Raw genomic sequence first — 8,257 nt, 5'->3', positions numbered from 1 at the left:
ATATATATATATATATATATATATATATATATATATATATATATATATATATATATACATAGTACATACCCCTTCCCATGGTTGCTTCCCGTTCTCTTGTTGCCCCTGTTGGGATTTTTTACATGCAAAGAAATGGGCATTAGAGGGGCTTTTTTCTTTAAAAAGAGAGAGAGAGAGAGAGTGAGCTTACTTGGTTTCCAAGTGAAGGAACACCTTGGTGAATAATCCACTGAGCATCCACAACTCCAATGTCCTCCAGAGCATTCTGTGTTAGCAAATATGGTTTCAATTGAAGAAAAGTCGGATCATATTCCTAAATGATCTCTAATGCATTCTACACATTGTGTTGATATATATATATATATATATCTGAAAAAAAGTGCAAATATGGCTGCCCAGAGGAAATTTCAGATACAGACCTGAACACACTTCCGAAGGGCAAAGTCCAAACCCCATCCATGAACTAAATCGTTCTGTGGCCAAAAGGGTAAAGAAAAAAGTGAACTGTGTTGGAGATTATAAACACGGGAAAGAGAGGAAGAAAAGGCTTTTCCAAACCTGAATCATATGCCAGACACAGCGCCATGCCTTACGAGAAAAAACAGGAGCCATAATCTCAACGAACCTGATTGGGGTTTTTTTTCCATAGGATGTATGAAGAATAATATTAACCCTATATCCAAACAGATGACGATACCGGCCGGTATAATCATTTATGAAGTGCCCAATGGAGTATTGAAGTTGATAGTTTAAGCAAACTGTAACATACGCTGCACAAGGGGGCAGTTTCGGATCAGTGCACCAGCCGTTTCTCTCATCAGCCTTCCTGAAAGCAAAGAACAGAGATTAAGATATGGAGTAAGTCCAAAGTATTGTATATGGTTAGGCTTCGGCGAAAAAAACAGTTTGATAGCTTCCATTTTGTTATCCTAACTTGTGAACTTCAGTGTCGTCTCTTTTCTTCGTCATCTCCCATGTCAGCCCTTCATATGGCTGTAACCCAGGCTGTGAGATTTCCAGGCCGTGTTTCTTTACCACAGCCAGATACCTGAAAGGAAAACTTAAATATTTACAGCCCGGCCATGCCATAACAGGAAGTAAGCTCCGTAAACCGTACTTTTCTGAATCAAAGTGCTCCACACCGAGATCCTCATCCCATATAAAGATATATTCGTAGGGGGCAACGACATCGGGATGTAAAAATCGCTTGGCATACCACCTGCACAGAAGATCAGATATATTGTTCAAGCCCAACCATAGAGCAGGAAATAGTTCAAATTCAGGAATATGGCTGGCTGCTGACCATTTTGTTTGCTTTCGGACACTCACATGAACAGCTCGCTTTGACCATTCAAACTCTTCCCATTCACTGGCCCCCCCGTCATAGTGGAACAACATTATGGTGAAGTCCTCTGAGAACTGCCGGACATAGAGTTAGGCAATTGGAGAATGTTCAGGCATGAGGAAAAGAAGAATGGAAGGTGGGATAACCTTTTTCACAGCTGCATCTATATTTTTTCTTTGATCATAACCAACTGTAAACGTTACCAAATACTTCTGTTTGATCGTCAAGTCCTGCACATGTTATACACATCCGACAATAATAAGATGGTTAAGCATTCATCTAACTTGATCTCAGAGCCGGCCAGGTGTAGGTACAAGCCTGTAGATTGAAAAATCGTGCACCTCACTGGGGTTGCCCCACAACCGACGGAGGTAGAAATCTGATTCAGGTGTAACTATAGCTGGGGGAAGTCTTTCAGCACCGCGGGGATTTGTGGGAACCCATATCTGCAGTAGTTCGTTCGATAAACAGTTCATCAATTACAGCATGGAAAATCCAATAAGTAAATGAGGCCAACCTTTGTGGCATTCCAGTCGTAGGAAGGATCAGGGATCTCTTTCATACTTGTACTGTCCTTGACAGAATACCAAGCATCAAGTAGAGGCTGCTTGGAGAAGTCAGAGTACTTGCCCTCAATGTATGAAAGATCAAATGCGGGGAACAACGTAGATGGAAGATTCATCTACCCATTTCAAGAGAAGTTGCCGTAGCCCATTACACATTAGAGAATGGATAACAGGGGTATAAGTTAGAAAAGCCTCATATCTGCTGTTCGAAGAAAGCGTTCTCACCTTAGTTAAGGAAAGAGTTGGATAGGATATACCCATAAGGAAGCCAACTATAACCCCAACAACGGCTGTTATAAGAAGCCTCATCATTAGATTGGTTCTTCTCATCTCTCCACTGTACACCAAAAGAGAAGTATATACCCATTGTTAAGCAGTGAAAAAAAATAATTTAAAAAAATGTGTTACAGAATGGACTCGGGGTCAAAAGTAAACAGAAAGAAAATAGACATAGTAATTTAGATGTAAAGAAGTGCCAAAACTGATATATTCATCAGCTGCCACTGAGTTATTAAAGAACAACTCTTCATTCATCAATATATGTGCATGAGAAACAGAAATTGCAGAAGCACCCACCTTGGAGACTACCAGTACAGGGTGCCGTCAGATATCTTCTCTATCCAAACATTAACCTATGGCATGAAACACAGCACTTTGGCGTCGCTTGACGTCATCGGTGTTGCATGCTTCAGTGCCTATGAGTTCAAACAAACACAAAATATCAGTGTTGAACAAATCAAGACAGCATGCCCAGCTTAGGAACTCTGGTAATGTAATTCGTGAGAAATGCCCAAAGGACATCAAAATTGAAGAAGGGCTTGATCACTTCATGTAAAAGCTACAATCTCTTTGCTGAAAGAGAATTATACATGCGAATGAGCCATTTCCGGAAACAACTATGGATGCAGGCTCATTTGCGTTCCTCTTTCGGTAAGACAATTCCGAATAGGAACTTATATAGCGTCCTAATTAATTCTATGACACGAAATCAGCGTTATTACACACGCATAATCATTAGTTCCACCATGTTCGACGAATATCTCCGCAAGTGAAAACAACCTTCAATGTTCTCTAATGGAACAAATTTACACATCGAATCGAAATTCAAGTAAAAATACGCCACATCGATGCAACTTTGGCACGCAATCTACAAGCAAACCCCGGATACTAGGTCACAATGCCTAAATACGTACACAAAACACCGCAACCTCCTCCGATAAACTTTGTTTTCTGGTACCATTCAGTCAATCAAAACGTTATATACGCGCTAATTCAGCACCATAAATTCATACCAAAAAAAGAAAGAAAGAAGCAAACGATGTCGTCGCAAAACAACGTTTCGTATGACGAACACAGAAATGGCCGCCGCGATCGAATCAAATCAAAACTACGAAAATTTAGACAAAACAAAAAGAAATTTGATTCAATCAGAAAAGAAAAAGAGCTCACGAAACGGCTTTGACCTCTGTTTGCGACAGAGAAGGAGAAATTCATAATCCAGCAACACCGAGCTCAGAAATCGTAGACAGCCAAAGGTGAAATCTCGAATGGACAAAAAGAAAATTGAGGATTCGGTTTTCGCAACCGATGATTATTCTGCTTCAACGTTCGGATCTTCAGCTCTGGAACCGGCAATGGCGGTCCCTGGCTTTTCGAAAAATGTCTCGCGAACGTGAGATCACTCGCGCCGAAACACGCATCATTTCAACTAAAGCCCAAATACGGCCCATTGCATCCTATAAGAAGGCCCATTATTAGGGACACACATGTACGATTACACGTGGCAGCGCGACAGGGTTTGACAGAGATATCATCGGAAGCACCTCATTCCATGATCTCCACGTGGCAGATTAATAGAAAAACATCAGATCATTTGGACAGATTAATATGGAAAATCACGATTAATTAAATTTAATTAGTTTTAAACTATAAACTTAAATTTCGGCGTGGAAACAAAAAAACCTTAAAACTTTGACGAGGTTCAGAACTTTCCCTTTATCCAAATAACTGCCGAAAAGCATTTTCCGAAGCTCATCCCTCTCGCCCAGAACGGCGTCGTACGGTGCTCGCTTGTTCTATGGATCCTTCCTAAGTAGAAAAAGCTTAAGTTTTGAAATTTTTTTGGAAGAAAATTCTGAGATTTTCCTCTTCCTGTGGGAATTAAAGCTTTGTTTTTGCTGTGACAGCAGAAGATCGAGCTTCGAGATCCGAACAATCTAAGATATTTTCGATTCTGGGTCTTTCTCTTTCCTGCTCGTGTCGGGGATTTCGCAGCAGTTGGGACGGATGTCGTCGCCGGACATTGCCGGAATCCTGGACAACACGAAGGAGCTCGATCGGTTACGGAAAGAACAAGAGGAAGTGCTTGTGGAGATCAATAAGATGCATAAGAAGCTCCAAGCTAGTGAGTGTTTTCCATAATTGTTCTCAGCGAATTTGGTATGTGGTGGCAGATTTGTCATGATCTGGGATTTGTCTGGATCTTCCTCGTCAGCGTTATTTCACTGGGTTTTCTTCTGCGATAACTGATTTGTCTCTTCCTAGTTATCCTTTCCGACAGTTTGGATTTCAATCATAACACAAGTAGCGAAGTATCATAAGTAATGGGGTGATGCCATAGTAGCTGTAGATAATAACTCCATTAATACGAAGATGGATGCTGATAAATTACTAATTAGAACGAATCTTGATGAAGTTAGTTCTAGGAAGTGGAATCTGTATGAGCCTAGTGATGGATACTTGGTAATAAATTGCAGTGTGTTTTCCCTAAGGCTGATCTCCTTGGGGGGTTTTTTTCTCTATCATTCTTCATGTTTTCATCTGACAAGTGATTGTTGTTCTGATGCAGCTCCTGAGATAGTGGAGAAGCCTGGTGATACTTCACTGTCAAAGCTTAAAAATCTGTACATTCAGGCTAAAGAGCTTTCGGAAACTGAAGTAACGTAAGTTGTATTTACTTGCACCATTCCATTGGTTGGGATCAAAGTTAAGACTTTGAGATGGATTAGGGAGTGATGTTCTGATTAGATTACTTCATTTTCGAAATCATGTTGCCTGCCAAAAACCTTGTAATTTTGTGTGATAACTCTAAACTCTTCCTTAAGATCTTTGAATTCATGTTTTAATGCAGAGTTTCGAACATTCTGCTTAGTCAGTTGGATGCCCTGCTTCCGTCTGGACCAACTGGACAGCACCGCAGAAAATTAGGTATATGGAAGTCATGGTCATTGATTATACATTCTAGCTTTATGTGTTAAAGTCATGATCATTGATTATACATTCTAGCATTATATGGAAGTCAGAGTTCCAAACTTTTCCGGCCGTTTATTATTAGATGAATTAAGGGTTTCGATATTTGTAAATGATATCATGTAAGTGGCAGAAGGCGCCGATCAGAAGAGAAAGAGGATGAAAGTTGATTCGGATGTAACAAGACTCTCTCCTTCCATGAGAAACCAAATCGAGGCATATGCCAGTCTAAAGGGTGAACAGGTGCACGCCCTATTCGTTTTTGGTCTGGGATCAGTCTTTTTTTCTTCCAGACAAGGAAAATTCATGTCCATTTCTCTTATACCTACATAGGTAGCTGCAAGGGTCACAGCAGAAAATGCCGAGAAGGATGAGTGGTTTGTGGTAAAAGTAATTCATTTCGATAGAGAAACGAAAGAGTAAGTCCGGACCTTTATAACAACTCGGCAACGATAGTTGATCATTTCTGCTCGTTTTATAACTACCGATAGTCACAAAACTTTTGTCGGGCCAAAATGCATTCAATATCTGGCATTTGGGTCTATAAAAAGTTTCAAACTTTTTTCTGACAGAGTTGAAGTACTTGATGAAGAACCAGGGGATGATGAAGATGGAGGCGGGCAGAGGTAAGAGCGCTTACAAGGACTTCAGTTATGCATCTGATATCAAATTCTTTCTTGAACTAATGTGTTTGTTCTCTTGTAATATTTAGGACATACAAGCTACCGATGTCATGTATCTTGCCATTCCCCAAACGCAATGACCCTTCTAGCACCCAAGAGTTTCCTTCGGGGAAACAAGTCTTGGCTGTATATCCTGGAACAACTGCCCTCTATAAGGCAACTGTCATAAGTACCCCGAGAAAGGTCAGTTTTATTCTCTGTTTCTCGACCAGTTTTCGCCTCTGCTGCCTGGGAAACTAACATCTAGATGCCAAACTCGCATGTCTTGTTTGGCTTTGGTTCTCCGATTTTTGCATGAATCCAGAGGAAGTCCGATGAGTAAGTTCCGTCACCTTTTCCTTCTCGCTCTTTATACTACTTTCGGTGGGCAGATATTCACTTGCACTGACAGAATCGAGGGCTCTTTAGCTGTCATCAATCACTCCACATTGGGTTGGGAATAAACAAGAATTAACAATCAAATCATATGATCCGAATTGTCCATATGGGTTATCAGGTACTTGCTTGAATTCGACGACGACGAGGAAGATGGAGCACTGCCTCAAAGAACAGTGCCCTTCCACAAGGTGGTGGCTCTACCAGAAGGTCATCGCCAGTAACAAAAGCTGTCTGTCCACGACTCAAACTCCCAAAAAAAAAGACAGGAAAAAAGAGAAAGTCATGAGATTTATCTCAGCTTTGTCTGAACTGAAAGTCGCCATTGGAGGATCTTCCAAGGACTTTGGGGGGCGATGTATTGAGATATAGGTTCTAGCGAATGTGTATGATTCAGTCTAACAAACTCGGAATGAGCAAGAGTTAAAGTTCTTGCCTTTGTGTCCAAGTAGATGAGGATGTTATGTTAGACTTCGGAATGTGTCTGTATCAAAACAAACGGAAGCTCATTTGTATTCACTTGCCATAATTTACTGAATTCCCACTTGGTATATGCGCCTATACATATATACGTTGACAAATGTCTTTTTTTGACAAATTGAAAATAAAATAATCTTAATGGTCACAAAACTTACAAAAAATTATAAACTAACATTATTTAATTAGGAGACAATTAGTTGCGTCACTATCCCGCAAACGGAACGGTTGCAGTTTTTTGTGGATGTGGGCGATTGAAAAACCGACTGATAGAATCACAATCATTGCGTCCACAACAAAACACGAGATTTTTAATCGCAACCTTATATTCGCATTTTGATAGCGTTTGGTGGTATATGATATAAAAAATTAAATTATCTTTTTAAAAAAAATATTTTTAATAATAAAATTATTTTTTTTATTTAAAATAAATTAAATTGATAAAATTTATAATTTAAATTTTTATTTAATTATTTTATAAATTTGGTAAATATATTGTTTTATCAAATGATAATAATAATTAATTATAACTATTTAAAAAAAAATATATATGAAATTATATCCTCTGTGATAATTTATATCAAACCGCAAGTGGAACCGTAGTCAGCCATTCGTTCCTAATTGCAACCATCCACAATCCTTGTCAATAATAAACTGTCAACCAATCAAAATTGAAGTGGTATAACCAGTTGGACCCTTAGGCTCATTTAGAGATGGGTGTTTCAGAAATCGGTTCGGTTTCGGGACAGAAATGCATCGTTTCGGTTTTTTCGGCTTTGCAAAAATAGGTACCAATTTGTTTTTATATTATGTTCGGTTCGGTTTGGTTTCGGTTTTTATTAACAAAAAAACAGATTTTCTTTAAAAAATTTTGGTTTTTTTGGATTTTTTACAATTCTGTTCGGTTCGATTCGGTTCCGAGAAATTCGGTTCGGATCGGAAAAAATACCGCATTTTTCGGTTCGATTCGGTTCGGTTCTTCAAAACCGAATTGAAACGCCCACTCCTAAGCTCATTGCAGTATCCAATTCAAAGAGAGGAACAGAGTAGCCACTTTCTCGGTAGGAAAAATTACTTCCATGTTTTTGGAAATTATCTTTTATAAATTGGATTGGGGTTTAGGGTTTAAGAGTGAGGATCATTGTGTTTGACTATAATCGAGTAAAGGGTAAAACTTTCTTCTTGGTTTTCTGTTGATGGGTGAATGAATCATCAATCATGATCTGTTGGGTTAAAAGATGAATAAAACCTTGATGCTTCTCTTTCTCATGTTTTGTGTACGAAGAGATGACACTTTCTTCCAAAAAAAAAAGAAGATGAAACTTTCATTGTTTTGTTTATTGAAGAAACGATTATAATCTTTCATGCACAATTCGGTGGATTTTATCTATTCGTTTGAGATGTCATATAAGAAAGAGCGACCAATTTGGTTAATAACTTAATAATTGAATTGATTTGAATAAAATAATAAATAATCGTAATCGAACCAATCCGATATAAAAATGGACGGTTATGATTTGAATAAAATTGAAAAAATCATTATTACATCGTTCACAGTAAAG

General features: G+C 38.8%; 2 protein-coding genes across 11 annotated transcripts in view; one reads left to right on the top strand and one right to left on the bottom strand.

The window, feature by feature from the left end:
• The window catches only part of LOC104825316, a 4,505-nt gene extending 939 nt beyond the window's left edge, over positions 1-3,566 (bottom strand). For 2 of the 4 annotated variants that reach the window (XM_010557634.1, XM_010557636.1), the window contains exons 1-14: positions 3,375-3,566; positions 2,488-2,606; positions 2,137-2,248; positions 1,863-2,027; positions 1,687-1,791; positions 1,492-1,575; positions 1,304-1,419; positions 1,118-1,219; positions 935-1,048; positions 770-826; positions 559-673; positions 420-473; positions 191-265; positions 70-105 (exon numbers count right to left, since the gene is read on the bottom strand). In XM_010557634.1, the coding sequence (XP_010555936.1) occupies positions 70-105; positions 191-265; positions 420-473; positions 559-673; positions 770-826; positions 935-1,048; positions 1,118-1,219; positions 1,304-1,419; positions 1,492-1,575; positions 1,687-1,791; positions 1,863-2,027; positions 2,137-2,241 (1,128 nt within the window). In that variant the 5' untranslated portion in view covers positions 2,242-2,248; positions 2,488-2,606; positions 3,375-3,566. Of the gene's footprint in view, positions 1-69; positions 106-190; positions 266-419; positions 474-558; positions 674-769; positions 827-934; positions 1,049-1,117; positions 1,220-1,303; positions 1,420-1,491; positions 1,576-1,686; positions 1,792-1,862; positions 2,028-2,136; positions 2,249-2,487; positions 2,607-3,360 lie in introns of all 4 variants that reach the window. The other 2 variants (XM_010557635.1, XM_010557637.1) reach the window with 2 other exon arrangements.
• A 320-nt stretch (positions 3,567-3,886) lies between these two features.
• On the top strand, positions 3,887-6,771 carry LOC104825315. 7 transcript variants are annotated; one of them, XM_010557630.2, is made up of 10 exons: positions 3,887-3,968; positions 4,101-4,315; positions 4,760-4,853; positions 5,042-5,118; positions 5,288-5,403; positions 5,494-5,579; positions 5,733-5,786; positions 5,873-6,026; positions 6,148-6,161; positions 6,340-6,771. In XM_010557630.2, exons 2-10 carry the CDS (start codon positions 4,198-4,200, stop codon positions 6,440-6,442), a joined length of 816 nt encoding a protein of 271 aa, XP_010555932.1. In that variant the 5' UTR covers positions 3,887-3,968; positions 4,101-4,197; the 3' UTR covers positions 6,443-6,771. The 7 variants fall into 7 exon arrangements, with proteins under 7 accessions (XP_010555932.1, XP_010555930.1, XP_010555935.1 ...); XM_010557628.2 differs by having other exon boundaries at positions 3,888-3,973; XM_010557633.2 differs by having other exon boundaries at positions 3,895-4,003; positions 5,297-5,403.
• Positions 6,772-8,257: the final 1,486 nt, after the last annotated feature.

Source organism: Tarenaya hassleriana, unplaced genomic scaffold (assembly GCF_000463585.1).
Source record: "Tarenaya hassleriana unplaced genomic scaffold, ASM46358v1 Cleome44, whole genome shotgun sequence".
Taxonomy (NCBI): Eukaryota; Viridiplantae; Streptophyta; class Magnoliopsida; order Brassicales; family Cleomaceae; genus Tarenaya; species Tarenaya hassleriana.
The sequence above is the reverse complement of the archived record's forward strand: the minus strand, read 5'-3'. Positions and strand labels throughout refer to the sequence as shown.

What these genes read in the sequence shown, in the direction of transcription:
- LOC104825315 (XM_010557630.2), top strand. Translation starts at nt 4,198, where the DNA reads ATGTCGTCGCCGGACATTGCCGGAATCCTGGACAACACGAAGGAGCTC. An exon ending in CTTTCGGAAACTGAAGTAAC is followed by an intron (nt 4,854 to 5,041) that starts GTAAGTTGTATT and finishes GTTTTAATGCAG; the next exon opens with AGTTTCGAACATTCTGCTTA. An exon ending in CCAGTCTAAAGGGTGAACAG is followed by an intron (nt 5,404 to 5,493) that starts GTGCACGCCCTA and finishes ATACCTACATAG; the next exon opens with GTAGCTGCAAGGGTCACAGC.